At 41.2% G+C, this 20,198-nt stretch overlaps 1 protein-coding gene and 1 non-coding gene across 2 annotated transcripts in view; both read right to left on the reverse strand.

Annotated features, from left to right (window-relative positions):
• The window catches only part of LOC103182247 (putative cell-type specific agglutination protein pfl7), a 97,210-nt gene that overhangs the window by 30,918 nt on the left and 46,094 nt on the right, over window positions 1-20,198 (reverse strand). Inside the window, exon 6 of the mRNA XM_007899176.2 lies at window positions 11,415-11,580. Coding sequence (XP_007897367.1) covers window positions 11,456-11,580 — 125 coding nt within the window. The 3' untranslated portion in view covers window positions 11,415-11,455. The remainder of the gene's footprint in view (window positions 1-11,414; window positions 11,581-20,198) is intronic.
• On the reverse strand, window positions 8,884-8,955 carry trnaa-ugc. The gene has a single exon. It is a non-coding gene; the product is annotated as a tRNA-Ala (tRNA).

Genomic DNA, 20,198 nt, shown 5'->3' on the forward strand with positions numbered 1-20,198 from the left:
CTCTGATTTGGGAGATCTGGAGAAGAATCCAGGAGGAGGGGATTTGGGACGAGGGAGGTCTGGGAAGAGGGAGGTCTGGGAAGAGAGAGATCAAGGGCTCCCAGTTGTCATTAAGCATTAGAGAAGAAAATCCCACATGGTAAAAGTGAATGAATCAAACATTCTCCACGTATCTTTAAATATATATATATGCACTTCCCCCAAATAGTGGAGACCTTTACGTGGACAAAACTCTTGCAAATGAGAGCTTTAACCAGTCACTGTCACTTCAATCTCCTCCTCCACCATCAGATCAGCTAATTATAAACTGGGCCTTGACAGCACTGGAAGATCAGTCATAACAATGCAGGATTTCCAAAACAACATCCACTCAGCGTGACTTAAGGAATCCAAAACTGCATTGGAGAGATGTGGGGTTTCAGACACGATGAGTCAAACAGAGCCAGTGTTAATGACAACACCAAGCAATTAATCTATACAGCAATGGGAAAAGGGAGAACAGAGGAGGCCTTTCTTTTATTTGTCAAATTTACATAAACGTTTCTACTTTTTAACAAGACTTTCAAAACAGAACTAGCTTTGTTCCTATCCACAAATGTAATGTACCTTTATATAAAAAATGTTACCTCGGGAGCATGTCTCAAAGCTCTTGAATAGGATTTAGGAATATTACATTTAGAGACTGACGGCCCTTTTTTAAGAGCTAAACATGATTATAAATTAAGAATTTTCCAAGATTCTGAATGGTCATTTGTTTTGATGTTGTCAGCTGCTGAAATTTCAGTCCCCAGATTCAGCTATGGAAAAGGGCGAGCCCATTCCCATGTACCTCTTTTTGAGCAGTTATATATCAATTGGATCACTGGTAAATTCCTCAAAAGGGCTTTGTTGGCTCTAACACAGGGAGCTCTAAAAGGGCGAGGAATTGAAATAGTTCATTGAAAATATATAGCTCACAGCACGAGCTAAAGAATCCCAGATGTCTTGGGCTGAAATATAAGAGCATTGAGCTCTGTCCTACAGGGGTTTCAGAAAATTGTACCAAAATTCCAGATGTTGTTACCTACACCTCTGGCATTCAGAGTGTGATTGAGGATAAACAGAGCAAAAAATCTAGATATTAATTTACATTACTGCATTATATTTGAAGCCCTTTGAGACATCCACCCAACATGAAAGGCACCATATAAATGAAAATTATATTGTATTATGAAATCTTTCTGATCAGTCAATAGAAGATTTACTTTAATGGAAGACAATAAACCTCAACACTTCGGGTAACCAAATATGGCAGAGATCAATGACAGCTGTACATAGGTAACTCTAAGTCACCTTTCCATTGCTACTGTGAGAACCTGGTTAAAAGAAAACAATACATTATATTTATGTAGCGCCTTTCATGTCGGGAGGACTTCTCAAAGCACTTTATAGCTGAATGGTACGGGAAGAATAAAGTGGTGTCAATAAGATAGGTAATAAGAAAGGCTTTAAAGTTGGGGAGGGGCAATGTGGATGGACTCAGGGTAAGAGTTCAAGAGAGCGAGCAGAACAGCCATCATCACACTGATGAGTGATGCACTGAAATGTCTGAGACGCCGTCCGGCGTGGAGGGCGCTACATAAATCCAAGTTGTTGTTGTTGTTGTTTGACAAATCCAGTTCACACCGATTTTGACATCTTTGCATTTGATATAGTGCTTTTCACTTCGGGAGGACATCCAAAAGTACTTCAAAGGATTTACTGTGAAGTGGAGTGACTGTACTTGAGGGCGAAGGCGGCAGCTAATTTGCACAAAACAACATCCCAGAAACAGCTGTGAAGTGAATAAGCAATTTTATCTGGGGGATGTATTGGCCAGGAAATTGGGAGAAACTCCCTTCTCTTTTTGAATCGTGCCATGGGATCTTTAACATCCACCTGAACAGACAGACTGGACATCGGTTCAACGTCTCATCCAAAGGTCGGGAAAGATTCTGCTGCATGTTTCCCTTCACAGGATGAAGCTCACTGTTCCTGCTCCCACTCCGGGGGTCAGAGATCAACTGCTTACAGAGGTTCACAGCTCTCAGAATTTACTGCTAAAGCACTGGAACGCCAGGGTAATGGATGGACTTTAACGTGATAGGCTTCAAGATGTAACTAAATCCAAATAAGCACGAAAAAAGAAACAGTTTCCATTCAGTCACATAAAGCAAAGTGACAGATGAGCTGAGGCATCGACTGGTCATCTTCAGAATGGTCTCAGCAGTTCTACCTGTTGCGAGCAGTTTTTTGGGGAGGGCGATTTTGTATGTTAGTTTGTGAATATATTTCCCAGAGCACACAGTGAAAAGAAAAGATTGGAAGGGCTGATAGTCATACAATAATCATATCCAGTGATTCTTTTCACTATTGGGAGGTGCAATTCTGATATTAAAGTAATGAAAATTACTTTACTTCACCCCTTCGCCTCATTCCCTCCTTCCCCATCTTCAGGTCGCACCTGACGAACTTCCTCTTCGACCACGCCTACAGTCACCTCCCCCCCCCCCCCGGCTCGGCCTCGGGCTCTGCCATTGTCAAGCGCTCCGAGATGCCGCCCGGCGTGGAGGGTGCTATATAAATGCAAGTTGTTGATGCTGTAAAATAGCCCACTGAAGAAAAGGAAGCTTAGATACAAGTAAAGGAGTGACAGACAATCCTGAGGTTCACAAAGTGATCCTTGGCTAAGAGGTGGCAGTACTGATCACGACCATCTCACCTCATGATATGGTGAGTTGATACACCCACGTAACACAGTAATAATAATAATAATCCTTGCATTTGATACAGCGCCTTATCACGTCATTGTCTCTAAGTGCTTCACAGAATAGACGGTAAGGTGAATTGACTGTATATTTTGTGGGTGAAACTTGGCAACCAATTGCGCACAGCAGTGTCCCACAAACAGTCGTGGATTGAATGACCAAATTACGATTATCATTTTTTTGAAGGGATTATAATAATAATAATAATCCTTGCATTTGATATAGCCCCAAGAAAGTGATCCACGAATCGAGTAACAACGAGGCTCTTACTTACTGCTAGGAAAACAGTGGCGTGTGGAGTAAGGAAACTTGCCTAAGGTTTTGTACGGCCCGGGAATCAAACCCAGATCCTCTCGTTTGCAAGACAAGTGCTCTAACCAACGCACTACAGGACTCCAAGACACAGTGAGTTTAGAAACTGTCCAAAATGGTGAAAGAAGCAGAACTGCAAAGATAATAGAGAACTGATTTTTTTTTTGAATGGAGCTTTCAAAGCAAACCATTGTGTCAAACTGAGGCGGGGTATTCACCTTCCAAATGTGGACATGGAGAAAGACAGATTTGGATCACAATTAGTTGCAGGTTGATAAATTGTTCAACAACAAAGAGAGAGAGAGGTGGGAAAACTCAGCATCTATGGAGAAAGGAAAGTGAGTCAATGTTTCAGGTCCATGACTCTTCGTCAGAACTGGGGCATGTTGGTAGGGAGAGATTTTTAAGGACAAGTTGAGGTGGGGAGGTAGGACAAGGATGACAAAGAAGACAAAAAACAGACAAAGGAGAGAATGTGTTAGTTGATGGGTTAAAGAGGTGATACTCTGCAGTTTGTATACTCTCACGCACCAGGCTCCATGACCCCATTACTCCCACCCTCGCCCGACTCCACTGGCTCCCCATCCCCCAGAGGATTGAGTTCAAGATCCTCATCCTCACCTTTAAGGCCATCCATGGCCTTGCCCCCTCCTACCTCTCTGACCTGCTGACTCCCTACCAACCCCCCCCATGCTCCCTCTGCTCATCAGGCTCCAGTCTGCTCCATGTCTCCCGCCCGACCTGCCCTAGTGGGTGGCCGGGCTTTCAGCCTCTCTGCTCCCACACTCTGGAACTCCATCCCACGGTCCCTTCGCCTCGCTTCCTCCCTTACCTCCTTCAAGGCCGGTCTCAAGACCCTTCTCTCCCTCCCACCTCTCTGCCTTCCCTACACCACCCCTTCCCCATGCTCAGGCCTCGTCACCTGACTGTTCAGCACTTTGGGACGTCCTCCCGACATGAAAGGCGCTCTATAAATGTAACTTTGTTGTTGTTGTTGATAGTGGCATAAAACCAAGGGGGGGGGGGTTGTACAACAAAAGTGGGCGTGGGTTGAAACGAACCTGGGGAGACGAGATGTTTATAGTGCAAAATATATAAATATTGATGATATATTGTTCGTTAGTTAAGTAATGGCATTAAGTAAGGGAATGGAATATGTTTAGAAATACTGTAACTTCTCCTCCCCCGTCAGAGTTGACAATCTCTCACCTTCTCCATGCCCCTCACACTCTCTCGTGTACCACACCCTCTCACTTGCTGTAATACTCTGACAAACCTCACAGTCACTATAAGATTAGCTGACACATCAGAACCTCAGATGAAACATGTTTTGAAAACAACCCTCAAATCAATAAAGTAATCATGAACAACACCCCGGCAATGCGTACCCACCACCAATACATGCTCTTTGTTTCCTCACCAATGAGCAGTGTTATATAGAAATGGATAAAATGTATCTTCTGGCAGAATCTGTTCTGAATCTATCTGTGTGAGGCATATCGAGTGTGCTTATACCACAATTGCATTTCTGTTAACCTTTTAGTTTGGGTGTCCAGACAAACCATAAATCTGCTTGTAAAAATTCTGTTGGGAGTTCCTACAAATCCCTGTTAATCCTTTCTCCAGTCACCTGACTACACTGAGCAATGCTGCTGTAGCCATAGGACAGAAGTAATCTGAAGCTTATTCTGCAAAGTTACCTTTATCACTACTTTTTCAGATAAAATAACCTACAAATCAAGTATAGAAATGAAGCGTTTGTGAGCCTGTAACCTGGGACCCAGTCCAGAACTCAGCATTTGAGCTCTTTCACTTTGATTGCAGTTTATGACTTTATTATGGTCACAGCATTCTGCTTCATTCGAAAAAGGAAGTTTCTCTCAGTGTGCTGTCCCATAAAAACAGCCATGAATTGAATGGCAAATTTTATTTGAGGGGTTGTTGGCCAGGACAGCGGAAGAAACTTTCTCTCTTTTTGAATCGTGCCATGAGATTTTTAGTATCCACCTAAACAGGCAGACAGGACCTCGGGTTAACGGTTGTTCCTGAGGACGGCACCTCCAACAGTGCTAGACAATCCCTGCAGTGTATTGGAGTGTCAGACTGGATTGCAATTCAAGGTCCCAAAATGTGGCTTGAACCTACAATAGGAAGAAACAGGGAGGGCTAACAACTGAACCAGAAACTAGTTGGACAACAACAGCAACAAAATTACATTTGTATAGCGCCTTTCATGTGGGGAGGACGTTCCAAGGCGCTGGACAGACAGAGTTACAGACCCGAGCTGAGGGGAGGGGTGGGCGGGGGGGGGGGGGGGGGGGGCAAGCAGGGAGATCGAAAGCATGGTCGAAGAGGAGAGTCTTGAGTTGGGTTTTGAAGGTGGCGAGGGAGGGGGCGAAAACTGAGGGAATGTACTCCAATACACTGCGGAATGGAGTTCCGGAGGGTGGTTGCAGAGTGGCAGAAGGCCCGCCCTCTGATAGTGGGGCAAGCAAGGCGGGGGACGTGAAGCAGGCCAGAGCCCACTGAGCGGAGGGACGAACAGGGTGGTAGGGGGTTAGGAGGTCGAAGAGGTAGGGTGAGCAAGACCATGGAGGGCTTTGAAGGTGAGGACCAGGATCTTGAACTGCATCCTCTGTGTGATGGGAAGCCAGTGGAGGTGATACGGTCATGGAGCCTTGGGCAGGGGAGGACACGGGCTGCAGAGTTCTGGATGATATGCAGTCTGTGGAGGGACAAGTTGGGGGGCCAACAATCTCTGAATTTGCATAGTCGAGCCTCGATGTAATGAAGGCGTGTATGAGGGTTTCGGCGGCCTGAGGTGTGAGACAGTGTCGGAGCCGGGCGACGCTGCAGAGGTGGGGGAAGGCAGAGTGGGTCATGGCACAGATATGGGGTAGAAAGGATAGTTAAGGGTCAAACAAGATCCCAAGGTTCCGGACTGACTTAGCAAGGTGGAGTGTGCGGATATGGGAGTGGGGTGAGAAGGAAGAACTGTGTTTCCCTATTTGCATCATGTTTCCATGGACATTTGAGCATTTATGCTAAATGCAAATAAAAGAAAGTACTCTTGCCTCCTGTAATGCACTGGGTGGTAAATTAGTCCTAAGTCCTTGTAATTATTATTAAGCTGCTTGTTTTACACAGTCGTAATTGCTGTTATATGGATCCATGTGGAAAACATTCTTGGTAACATTGATTAATACAAGTCAAATCCTCTGTGCCTGAAAAGGCCACTCATGAATGGACAAAGAACTCTATATTTTGGGGAGCATTTTTTGGGGACTGGTTAATAGAATATTATCCCAAGCTGTCTTCTAATCATTATCACCATACCATTACTCCTTTGTGCCACGGAGAGGAGGACAGATCACACTTAAAACGTGGTGGAAGAAAGCCAAGAACCGTAACCTGAACCAGCAACGACTCGGGAATGACAGACATTTCCCAGGGATTCCCCTCCACCTTTCATTTTAATACCTTCAGTAGTTTTCTATTTGACAATAAAATAAATCCAGAGCATATAACAGGTTATAGAAATGAAGCGGAAACCACCGACACGTATGGAGTGTGACACTTCTTTGCTGGTCTCAGGATAGGGACCATGTCATTCTGTGAAACCAAACCTCTGTAGCATACTCCTCTGTACAACATTGCAGCACTTGTAGCACATTACAAAGAGCCAGCAACAGACTGAGCAATGAAGGGGTGGGGAAAAAACAATGTAGTAGGCTTCTACTTTAGTTGAGGTCAACAGGGAATTTCTGCAGTCCATTTCTGCTAGATATATAGTCGAGCTGTCATCAAATGTCCAACCAGTTATTTGACTTGTCGACTTCAATAATGGGAGCTGACTCTGGCTTTGAAAACTATGCTAACTGAGTTATATTTTATCCTTGCAATTCAGATTCCACGGGAGGTCACCTTGATCTGAACTGATTCCAACCAAGTTATTTTCCTCATTTCTACATTGGTCGCTCTGTACTGTGCAGGCGGAACTACAACTACCATGGTGCCATACATATTAAATAACCTTTGCTTTCATACAACGCCTTTCACTAATTAAATGGTGTAGAAGGCTAGCCAAGCTGACTGACTGCTATTCTTAATAGTTTTAATAATAACCTTACATTTGATTTAGCACGATATCACTTGAGGAGGATGTCTCAAAGCACTTCACAGGCTTTTACTTTTAAAATGTAGTGACATTGTAGGTGAATGTAGTAGCCAATTTTTAACAAAGCAATGTCCGCAAGCAACCATGAAGTGAATGACCAAATGTATCTGGGGGATTCTTGGCCAGGACAATAGAAGTAACTCCCTTCTCTTTTCAAAGAGCGCTTTAAACATCCACCAGAACTATCTCAGATGAGACTGTAGTTTAACGTCTCCTCCAAAGCAAAAGTGCTAATCTCACGTGCAAGAATGGTTATTATTATTGTATTATACGACACTGCTGCCTGTGACTTATCCTCTGTAATTATGCTGCACAGAGACCCCACCCCTCGTGAAGAGTGTTATATAAATGCAAGTTGTTATTGTTGTTGGTGGTGTTGCTGCTGTTGTTGCACCATAGTTTCTTCAAAAGTCTGAGCCATCAATAATTCTACAAACTGCTGCACAAATGGCATAAATTTCAATGGTTTACGCACAATTGTAGTATCCTGAACCGTGCAATTCTTTCCACAAAAAAGGTAGATCTAAGAAAAAATCTCTCCACACTGTGCCAATTATTGAAAAGGTCATGGACGTAAGGCTTTATCCAAAAAATGTTAACGGGAACACTAAACATGACTTACTGGAATGCCTTTCAAGTGCAAAATTCCTCCCTGTTATAGATTGGTCACTGATAGCCATCAGTAAAAGTAAGGCTTTACATTCTTTGTCCTTGACATTGGACATTAAACTGAATTATAGACGAAGTGACCTGCTCTAATTGACAGGTGCCTTTCCCCACATCGATGTAATGGCACAGAAATGATGTTCATCTTCCCATTGCTCTGCCATTGCGGTCTTACTGCTAGGTGTCACCAGGTAGTTCGGATGAATGCATGTCCTAAATCACTTGTGGTCTCAGTACACAAGCTGTTGCACAGAAAACATCCTGGCAACATTCTCTGGAGAATGCGAGAATCCCAAACACTTCAATTCAATTCAAATTCAGAAAATAAAATTTTGGACGACCGTTGCATAAGGATATTTCTTATGCTAATCTCCTGTTCTGTCACACAGTTCAGAAGCCCTGGAGTAATAACTCAAACACTGCCTTGTGCAGGTTGTTCTCAGCAAGGGTTATGCTTTTAAAACTGCAGGCATTCACCTTATCAAGCAATTAGACACAATATCCATGATGGGGACAATGTACTTTGCCATAGAATAAACCAATGAGTGACACTGAGCTGAAAACTCCAGACTTCATGGGGAAGAGAAAGAAAGTTCCAAGATCCGAAATATGAGAGTATTATTGCGTGAGACATAGTGATATATTGTATGTGACTGCAAGATATACCCAGTGATGTATTGTGTGGGACTACATTATGGAAGACAATTAAATATTATATATAATAATAATCCTGCATTAGATATAGCGCTTTTTACATCTTCTAGACCTCTCAAAGCGCTTCATACATACTGTAAAGTGAATTGACTGTATATTCTGTGGGCGAAACACTGCAGCCAATTTCACAGCAGTGTCCCACAAACAGGCGTGGATTGAGTGACCAATTTTTTTTTTTTTTGAGGGATAATTATCAGGCGTGTGAAGTAATGAAACTTCCCCAAGGTTTCGTCCTGCCGGGAATCAAACCCAGGTCTCTCGCTTGCAAGGCGAGTGCTCTGACCACTGAGCTACAGGACTAAAGAGTCTCACAGAGTAATATGGCATAGTCTCTACACTACACTAAGCACCGAAGGATAAAAGTGATTTTAGTGTGGGTCGAGTAACTGCCGTGATGGATAATTCTACAAAAGTCTCACAAATGGCACAAATTTTAACAACAACAACTTGCATTTGTATAGTCCACTTCAAGTGGGGTAGTGGCTCAGAGTGCTTCACAATACGGTTGTTTGTTTGCAAGCCGGGGAGAAAGGGGAGGTGACTGTAGACAAGGTCGAAGAAGAAAGTCTTCAGGTGCAACCTGAAGGTGAGTAAAGAGGGCACAAGGCAGAGGGATTGAGACAAGGAACTATTTCAGTGGTTTATTCACAGTGTATAAGAGCGTGAGAACACAGTGTGAATTGGGGCAAGGGATAGAATGTATATCAGGACAAATACCAACTCCAGAAGCTATGGAGGTGTGAATTAGAGATTCAAGAGGTCATATACAACAACAACAACAAGATTACATTTGTATAGCACCTTTCACGTCGGGAGAAAGTCCCAAGGCACTGGGATGTCCTATATATATGTGGAGTCCTGTAGCTCAGTGGTTAGAGCACTCGCTTTACAAGCGAGAGACCTGAGTTCAATTCCAGGCAGAGGGCGAAACCTTGGGCAAGTTTCCTTACTCCACACAGAGCCTAATAATAATCCCTCCCAAACCAAAAACAATAATAAATTGGTCATTTTCAATCTACGACTGTTTGTGGGACATTGCTGTGCGCAATTGGCTGCCGCGTTCGCCCACAAATATACAGTCAATTCACTTTACAGTGTGTTCTGTGAAGCGCTTTGGGACGTCCTCCCGAAGTGAAAAGCGCTATATCAAATGCAAGGATTATTATTATTATATAAGATAGAGGGCATATATAATTGTGTGCAAATGTTGTTTGGTGTTGTGTGCATGTGGGTATTTGTATGTGTGGGTGAGGGTTAATAATAATAATAATATTAATCCTTACATTAAATAGTACGTCTTTAATGCCAGTAAGAGAACTCCAAGTGCTGTGTGTACTTTGTAAGCAAATGCAAGAACAACAAGTTGCATTTATATAGCTTTCTTCATGCTGGGTTGTGTCTTGGAGCACTTAACTGTGATGGAGCCTGACACCGCAGCAGGCAATTTGCACACAGCAATGTCCCACAATCAAATCAGGCCTGAAGTGAATGACCAATTAAGAAGATTGTAGGCTTCAGTCTGGTAAGGAATGAGCGCAGGACACAGGCCAGACAAAGGTGGTAAATTCACACCAGGATCATAAGAAAAATCTCAGCAGTAAAGGAAATCCCAGGAAATAAACCATCACGACACAGACCACACAAGTCCAATTCTCCCACATTTCTGAACCATAAGTAGCAAGCATCATGTTTCAATTTTTATTAGAGAAAAAGCAAATTAAATCAAAAGTCGCACTGCATGGGTATTAATGGTAATGTCACGCCTGCCAAAGCCGATCATTTAGCAGCAGTAAAATTAAAACTGATAATTCACTGGAGTGAATCATTGCTTAACAACAGAGGCCTGAGCTGCAGGATAAATTCCAGAGCATGTTTAGCAGCTCAGACAATGCAGTGATGGACTACACAGAAGACTGTGCCATTGATGGTGCATTATTGAAACTCTCTCACTTGTGCAGAAGCCTGTCGAAACTCACTTGTTCATACAGTACTCGTGAATTATGGGTGTTTGACACTTCCGAAAGAACAAAGAATGAACAATGTCAGTCTGCTCAGGTAGTGTTCAAACCTCTGGACTCACAAGATGGGAGAGAGAAGCCTTATCGCTGAGATATTATTGATAGGAAACTGCTCAGACAGGTATTCCTGTTCAGGTGATGCGCTTTTGGGGGAGACCTTTGAATTCCGTTCACCACAAAATATTTGGTTAACTTTTCTTTGTATGCCTACAAACATGCCCTCAATCTTTGCCCTTTTTTTAGTGAATTTTAGTTAGGGCGGAGGGAAGGAATAGTATATAAAATCAGTCAATAGGTGAAACACAAGCAGACTATTGAAGAGACGTGATGGATTCCAGTGGAATACAATTTAATATAATTTACCCTTATACAGCGGCTTCCATGTTGGGAGGACATCTCAAAGTGTTTGGGTGGGAGCCACAAGGGTCTAAGGATAGGACAGAACAGGCCCACTCACCCTTTGGATAGACATGGGTTTGCTCAAGTCACAGTACTTCATGGCTAGCCCACTTTTATTTCAGTAGTGAATCGCACAGGGTGTTCTCTATCTGTAGTATCATTTTTACATACTCTATATTCTGTCCCAGGAACAGTTTGCTGCAAGTGGAAACATTTTGATCAGAACTGAAAAGTGAAGCTGCTTTAATCCTGACATGGGGGTAAGAGGGAGAAACACTAGTGAAACAGCATACCCGTATTATTATTATTAATGTTATTTTATAGACAGAACCAAGAACTCACCCTCTCGGAGGAGCATCCTGAGCAGAATCGCATAGGGTCGGTCACACAGAGCTGCAGTCATCGAAGTCAATGTCAGAGAAGTTAGCGTCCTGAGGGAGCGAAGAGAAAATGTTTTCTTGAAGGTTCCAGTCAATCATGTTGTCTCCATTTTCCTTGGCAGAGCTCGCTGAAAACATAAAGAGTGAAAAGAAAATTAATCCACGAGACGGTCCTCTTTGGTAACATGACGCGCTGAATATGTGTAAAAACAACACTGTGCAATAGTCCTTCCATTTGATATGGCGCCTTTCACATCAGGGGCATACCTCAAAGTGCTCTAATCTGTGGTGACTGTGTGTTTTTGTAGGTCAATTGCTGAAGGGGGAATTGAGGATAATGACATATTCCATATTTTTTTAAAGAAAAACTGATTTTCTCACTTCATGAATTGAAAAGTTTAAATCCATTAACTTTAAAATGTAAAATTCTCCTCTATATCGCTGACTGTCACAGATCTTTGTCGTTAGTTTTTAATGGTAAAAGGGGGAATAGATTGGCCAACATCTACATTCACTTTGCTCTCTATGGATTAAGGAGGGTGCACTCAAAGGAGAGAATGTAACACTGAAGCAAGTAATAAAGGCTTCATGTTACACTTATAATTGTTACATTTTATCACACGAAAATTGTGGACCGAGACTTTGAACTCACAAGTCTATGATGACATTCCAGTCCAGTGCTGAATCTGTGCTGAACTTTTGGAGGTGCTGTACTTCAGATGAAACATTAAATCAAGGTCCTGTCTGAGGGCACTAAATATCCTATGGCACTATTCGAAAAGAGAAGTGAGCTCCTGCCGGTGTCCTGGCCAACAATGCCCCAGATAAAATTGGTCACTCACTTTGTGGCATTTCTGGGACATTGCTGTGAACATATTCACGCCTGCAATTCACATACAAAAATACACAGACACTACACTTCACAGCAAAAATACCGCTATTTATAATATTTGCTTATATGCCCTCCTCAACCTATAAAATACTGTCACCACAGTTTATAATATATCCTATGAAGTGCTTTGAGATGTCCTCCTGGTGTGAAAGGTGCTCCACACACATACATACTACACACTTTCTTGCATTTCCTACTCAGTATGATCAAAAATCATGCAATGTTGCTCATGATAGAAATGGCTCCAACAGGAAAATATAGCTTTTAATTTCACTACTTAGCTGCAGGAATCCTGTGAAATCAACAGTTTGGTGTTCCACATACACCAAAAGACAGACATGCACACACATACACACCCAAACACACAATACATATAGGCAAACACAGATGCACACAATATATTCATACACACACTCACATATGTGGATATCCTCTGTTATACATACACAGATATATACACACAGGCATATACAACAACAACAAGATTACATTTGTATAGCGCCCTTCACGTCAGAAGGACATCCCAAGGCGCTGATATACATATACACATACACACACAGACACACGCACAGGCAAATACAAACACACCTTGACATACACACACATACAAATATACACACATATACATAATAATAATCTTTGCATTTAATATAGCAACTTATCACGTCTTCAGGATGTGCAAAGCGTGCCACAGAATACACTGTAAAATGAATTGACCGTATATTTTGTGGGAAACATATAGACCTATATTTACACATACACAGATATAGATATTCACACAGATAGGTAGTAAGAATGCAGATTCATCCCAGCCTTAAAATGAACATCCCCTGGTAATGTTAGCAATGCCAAGGTCATAGCTAAAGTCACAAATTTCAGGACCCTGCCTGTGTAGAAGATTCCAACTGAGGTTTAAATTAGATACATTCCTTTAAAGGGAATTAATTGAAAGTGTTTTGTTTCTGTGGTAGAGTCTTCAGAGAAGAAACGTCACAAGTTTCTCCCTTGATATAAACAGATGGACCAAGGCTTTGTAGCCTCATGTTCTTGAACTTCAGTCCTTAAAAAGGTCACCTTTCTGACATCAATCACCATTGAATCCATTCTCAGCAGGTTCATATCATCAAGAGGTTTTGTATCCAGCCAGAAGGAACAGAACTTGCTTGCAATGAAATTAAAGAAAGAAAAAAATCAAGCAGTGATTTCGACTTATAGGTCACATTGGGTTCTTTCCGCTAGTCATTGATGAATCTAATAATTAAAAGATCACTGGAGAAAAATTTGAAGAAAATATCCCACTCCTGAGCAAACATGTGTTAAATATATGCACTGTACCATTTATTGCTTTGAACTTAACATTAATGGTCCCTTAAAAAGACCTGCCACTTCAGAATCTTTTGATCATCCCTATTCATGACCACTGGATAGTATACTCAGACATTTGGAGCCTGATTTTAAAGGTCTTGGAATCTCGCAAGACACTGCAGATTATAGCACCAGGAAAGCATTAAACTATTTGACTGGGGTTACCACACTGCAACCCCAGAGATTAACTAAAAATGGGAAGGCTATCATTAAGCAATTCTTAGGAATGTGTGGTTTGTTGGGGAGTGAGGCACAACAGCTTTCATCCTGAGGCACACAAATTGACAATGATAAACCAACAGTCAATATGCGGAGAACAACTTCTGACCCACTGCCATCCTCTTGGCAGAATAATTATGCAGCAACCACACCATAGAAGCATCAGCAGTCACTGAAAAATTACAGCGCAGGCCCACAAACAAGTGAAATATAGCAGATGTGAGTAATGAAATTCACCCTTTGAGTTTCAGATGATGTTACATTCAACTCTCTTATCATTCCTAATGTCACCTGAAACCCGCAATTAGCCAGCAGATTTGTAATTCACTCAGTTCTGCATTATTCTTTATATAACACACACTCATTATCAGGAACATAGGAATGCACAGGACTGGAATAGACCTGCTAACCCATCCCAAAGTAATTGTAAGAATGCTGTAGCCTGCAAGGAAACCCTATCGTAGGAGGTTTGGTGGCAATTGAATTAATTCACTATCCCTCTGAGACCTGGGGTTATATCCAGTCCTGAAAAGCAGTTTCCGGTGACTGCAAGTCCGCAGCATAAAAGGGTCCACTATTTGGCACAAATTTCACTAAATCAGATATCTACCATATCCCCTCCATTGCCACTAGGCGCAGTAAAGGGAGTTTTATTCTGAACCGTGGTGTGGCTGAGTTGGGATGCTGACCCAATGTCTAAAGTATAAAAAAATGTTCCTGTTAAGCCAAATCTAACAACATCTTTCTCACATCTCGCTTGATTATTCCGAAATTCCACCTCGTCTTAGCCTGCAAGAGTGTTTGTCTTAAAATTTGAAGTTGCGTTGAATTGTAGAAAAGTCTTAAATTCCATCAAAAATTGGAAGCCAGTTCCTTTCAAGGGCTACGGAAACTGGGTTTCAACTTAAGACTGAACTTACAGATTTGCTGCAAAACAATGTAGAGTTTTGGTTCTGCCCCCCTCCTCCCACCCTCTGCCTTGCTCAATGTCCTTTCTAACCCCATCCCTGTAAAGCATTCTGGCATGCTAGTTACATAAAATAGGGCACTATATAAATTCATATTGTTGTTCTATATTTCTCCATTAATTAACAACACAATTATACCATTGTTCAGAAGCTGACCTTCAGTCTAGTCACACATCCTGCGCACTTTCTCTGAATGTCACATAAGAACATAATAAGAACATACGAAATAGGAGCAGGAATAGGCCATTCGGCCCCTCGAGCCTGCTCCGCCATTTAATAAGATCATGGCTGATCTTCTAACCTAATTCCATTTACCCTTATAAGTGCTTACTCATTTGCTTACTCAGTGAATAGGGTCTAATACACATATCAGTTCTGCAAGGGACCCTTTTCCAGAAGTGCAAGGACTCACCAGAACACAGTCAGTGATACGAAAATAAAGCATCAGCTTCATTTCCCAAACTTTGCCTTCTAATGTTCTGGCCTGTTCTACAATCTGCTTCACAAATACAAAGCTCAACTTTAGAACTATACATGTAAATGAAACACGTTTTTAAATCTATCAGTGAAAATCTAGCCTTTGCCAGTAAGATAAGATAAAGGCTGCTACTCTGTGTGCTGATGCCCCATTATTTTGGTTTGGCAATTTGCAAGAACAGCAAATATTCTGGTTGCCAGAAAGAGCTCAAAATAATTCTCAAGTCACTTTCAAATCTAACCTTTATTTCTCAATTGGGAGCTGGAATTCATCAGAACAACTTATGTAAACCACTTATTATTCACCTCTGCACATATCCCGGTTGTCCTCAAAACGATTCTGGAGCCCTGTGTACTAATCCTATTCATCTTGTAGAGTGTGCTGAGAGTAAAAGTCATGTTCCAAACTTTTCTCGAGCTATGGTTATTTTGTTTATTACAAGGATGCATGATGATTCTCGCAGACTGCTCTTTGCAACAAACCCTGGCAAGTTTGCACAATATCGGGAATCGATTGTCAAGTTAAGTGATTCACTGTACCTGAACAACACTAACATTAAATTTAAAAAAAACCTCTCTTTGAATACTCTGATCAGGAGGGCTGCATGCCTAACATATCTGCGGAAGACATAGACAAAACACACAAAACACATTCAATTTCTTTCACCAAGCCAAGGAAATGTGACACAGTTTCACCCAGAAATTGCAAACATCTGCATCTGTGAAGTAGATTTGAGTATCATATTTTTCACTGAGACACGGGATTGCACGATATTACAAGACAAAGTGACAGCTTCTAATTGATTCTTCAGTTGTTCTGTACTTTCATGGAAACCGTAACCTTGAGCAGAATCAACCAACACTTGGAAGATCATTTCAACAGATGGTAAAGAGTTTGTATGGTCCAAGCCTATTACAACTTGGGTAGTTGGATCGAGGGCTTCTTAATAAACGAGACTGTGATATAATGGGATGGGTTACATCCCAGCCATTCATGCTCAATACCCAGGGATTTGTCAGGGTCACTGCACCTGCACACCAAGTGCAGGAAGCCGGACAATCCGACCCGAATCATCCTCATAAATAGTCAGTATTCCACTGGCCCCTGTGATGCCATGGTTCACTGAGGTGTATAATATAATGGGAGTGCAATGCATTCTTTATCTCGTCTCTGAGTCAAAAGGCTGTGCGTTGAAGCCCTTTGTTGGCACTTGGAACTCGTATAGTCACACACATTGTAGGACATTGCTGTGCGCAAAAGGGGCATCCATGATCGCCCAAAAAAGACACACGATGACACGACTTTACAGTATATCCTGTGAACTGCTTTGAGTGGCTCAATGATATAAGTTGAGGTATCAAATGCAAGGGTTATCATTATTATTATTTCAATAGGACGGAATTCCACAAGTTTCCTATGCTGGGAGACAATTAATTTTGATAAAAGTAACAAAGACAAAATACTCCTCACTTAATAGATATATTTCTAAGAAAACATTTCTCAGCCCGTAAAATAATGAATATTTCTATTGTGTTGCTCATATAAAAAGGACAAACTACAATATAAAGAGACACACAGATGTGTAAAAACACATTTATGGGACTGATAAGAGGAGGTATGTCTTTGAAGAAACAAAAGTTAAAATGTAATAAAATATAATTGCTTTGAAGCTCTGCGACCCAGCTCATGAGTATGTGTGCACCACAACACGTGTTTTACCCACAGATGATGGAAAAAAGTTGTCCTGGAACTCTCTGGTTTTGTGACCTGCCAAGGACTTGGCAACTTCAGAGCAGGTCTTCCCTGTGGGAAAACCTAGGAGCCATCTATTAAATCCAGGAGCTAATAGATGTAATGCTCTTCCTGCTAGAGGCATATCTCTGAAGTCAAGTCAGAGCAATACCTTTGTCCAGCTGGAGGCTGCGGATCATCTGTCAGCGACTCCAAGCTCTGTCTGTCCTACCCTCCAATTACACTCACTCATTCATTTATACTTTATAGCTGAAAATCCCATGCTGTCCATCTAAACTACCATTAGCACTAATGAAGCAATCGGTCTTTTTCACGCCAGATTAATTGTTAAAGCGCAGTGCAATAGGAGAAACATGGATTAGTTTGAAAGAGAATGGCTGACGCTCACAGCATATTCACATCACAGCCTCTGGCAGTAATTGTACTAAAGGTTAGGTCACAAGATTAGATAAAGGAATTCTTTTAATCCTCTACTACCTAGTCTATTTCAGTCTTGGCTTCCCCCTTGGTCCCCACATTTGAGTTCAGTACCAGCCCCGGTTGCTGAAGCAAAACCATCAGATCCCATTGTTAAAGCGGTTACCGAACTGTGCTTTACAATGACGGATGGAAGACACACCTTGAAACAAAGATGCTTTGAGAGGCCACTCAAACCACGTGCAGCTGCTTTAGGGAATTAATAATAATCCTTGTATTTGATACAGCTCCTTTCACATCAAGAGGAGGTCTCAAAGCGCTTCATAGTATTTAGTGTAAAGTGTAATGGTTGTGTACTTTGTAGGCATATTATTCAATGGCTGTTTCTGACTCCTCTACATGATGGCAAAAGGAGTATTTCAGAGCTTTCACTTTACAATGATGTAAGCGCTCCAAGACGTTGCCACACTATATAAATGCTATATAAATGCAACTTGTTGTTATTGTTTCAAGAAAAGGACTTCAGGTTGATTTGAAGTTCAGAGACAAATGTTGCAGCAAAGTATTGAGAGCAATCCTATCCCTTAGGTCAAGTTTGGTGACTGCAATCTGACTTTCCCATGTTTCAGCTCAGAACATGCCTTAATGTGACTAAATTAAGTCTATCAATTTTAAAGCAAAGATTTGTAGAATTACTTGGGGGGAAAAGAAGGGCATGGGTTTTGATTGAGAATTTCCCCCATTTCTAGGAGACTGATCACTATTAGCTTCAGCACAAAGCACATACTGTAGAAATCAACAACTGAAACCAATTCAGGTAACGTGAGAAAGCTTCTGAGGGCTGAACGAACCTTCAAATGTCCATGAAATGCTTCCAAATTTCAAAGTAGAACATCATACATTCATGTGTCAGCCTGGCTCAGCTGGTAACACTCTCATATCTGAGTCAGAAGATTGTGAGTTCAAGCCTCTTGTCAGGACTTCCAACTCTTCATCTAGCTTGACGTTCCAAAACAATAATAATCCTTGCAGTTCATATAGTGCATTATTACATCGTTGAAATGTCTCAAAGCGCTTCATAGGGTTTTACTGTTAAGCGTAGTTGACTGTGTATTTGTAGGTGAATGCAGCAGAACCTGCAAATTTTTAGACAATTCTTAAATTCATTCTTAATTTGATGGTGATTTTGTGAAAATAATCTGCATCACCATTAAAATAAAAAGTCACTTTGCATTTTAAAGTGGCTTATCATGTCTCTCAAAGCACACGTTTCACAAATCATTATTTTCAAATGTACTGAATGTTTTTGGGGGGCCACTTATGCCATCAACGTTCCTCAAAGAGCAAAGAGATGAATCACCAAATTATCCAGAGGATTATTGGCCTGCACACTAGGAGAAACTGACTTCTCTTTTCAAATAGTGTCTAGATTCTTTACCGTCCACCTGAACAGATAAATCGAACCTTGTTTCAATAGCTCATCTGAAAAACAGCACCTCTGACAATGCAGTGCCTCCTCCCTCCCATAGTATGGCAATGGAATGTCAAACTGTACTAAGATACTTAAGTAAGGTTGCTGAATGTAATTACAGGAGACAAACCAGGCGTATACATCTCCTACTCCATGAATTTACAAATCACTTGTTGAAAAGCGCAAACACTAAAACTGGCTTCTGATAAGCTTTCAGCATTCCTTCAGTAAAACATCTGAAGACAATATTCTTGTGTCTAATCTCTTGTCACACATCTGCTCCTGCCATATAATTTCAAAAGGTGCCCCTAGAAAAAAAGATTAGCTTTAGAACAGAAGATATTTCACCGCAAATGACATCAGGTAATTCATTAAATTGAATTTGATGGCCTATGACAAGGTTTAAGTGCTTCAATAAAATATTTTAAATGAAATCCAGAGTGCGTCTCTGTTAGGAGTGCAGGGACACAATCCCCATTTATCTGCAATTTTCATCCTGATCACACATAAGGTTGCAAAGGGTGCAAGTTATAAAATTGGCCATCGTATTCACTTATGCAATACACAGTCAATCCATTTTACAATATATCTTATGAATTGCTTTGTGAAGTCTTCCCAACGTGAAAGGCACAGTATCAAATGTAAGGATTATTATTTATTAAATTATGGAATGGAAGAAAGGTACATGAAACAGAATGCAACAGCAAACGTCTACAATTTATGTAAAATGAAAGTGAGGGGTTTTGTACAAGAATTATTGTGTGTATTGAAGACATCACTTGCACTAAATAGACAGATACATATAATACAAACTACAGAACTTCTTGGAGAATTCTTAAATTCAGTCTTAACTTAGAAGCCGGTTTTCTATAGTTCTGATTTTTACAGCAAAGCTCAATTATCATGAATCCAGATTAAATAGTAGCACCTGTAAGAAATCCTTTACACTTCAATTTGTTCTTCTTTTTATTTTGAAGTTGCGGAAAATTAGCTTCTAAATTAAAATAAAATTCACAAACTTTCCAATATTCTGCACAAATTAATTTTAATTTTTAAGACTGAAGGCCTGTTCCATGAGTATTTTGGGATCTCAGTGGTAAGCACTCTATGTGAAGGGATTTGCTGGTTTGGCATAAAACCACCTGAGAATCTAGCATACATAATAATGGGTAGGGGTGCTTGTT

The sequence above is a fragment of the Callorhinchus milii genome, unplaced genomic scaffold, assembly GCF_018977255.1.
Source record: "Callorhinchus milii isolate IMCB2004 unplaced genomic scaffold, IMCB_Cmil_1.0 Scaffold1, whole genome shotgun sequence".
NCBI lineage: Eukaryota > Metazoa > Chordata > Chondrichthyes > Chimaeriformes > Callorhinchidae > Callorhinchus > Callorhinchus milii.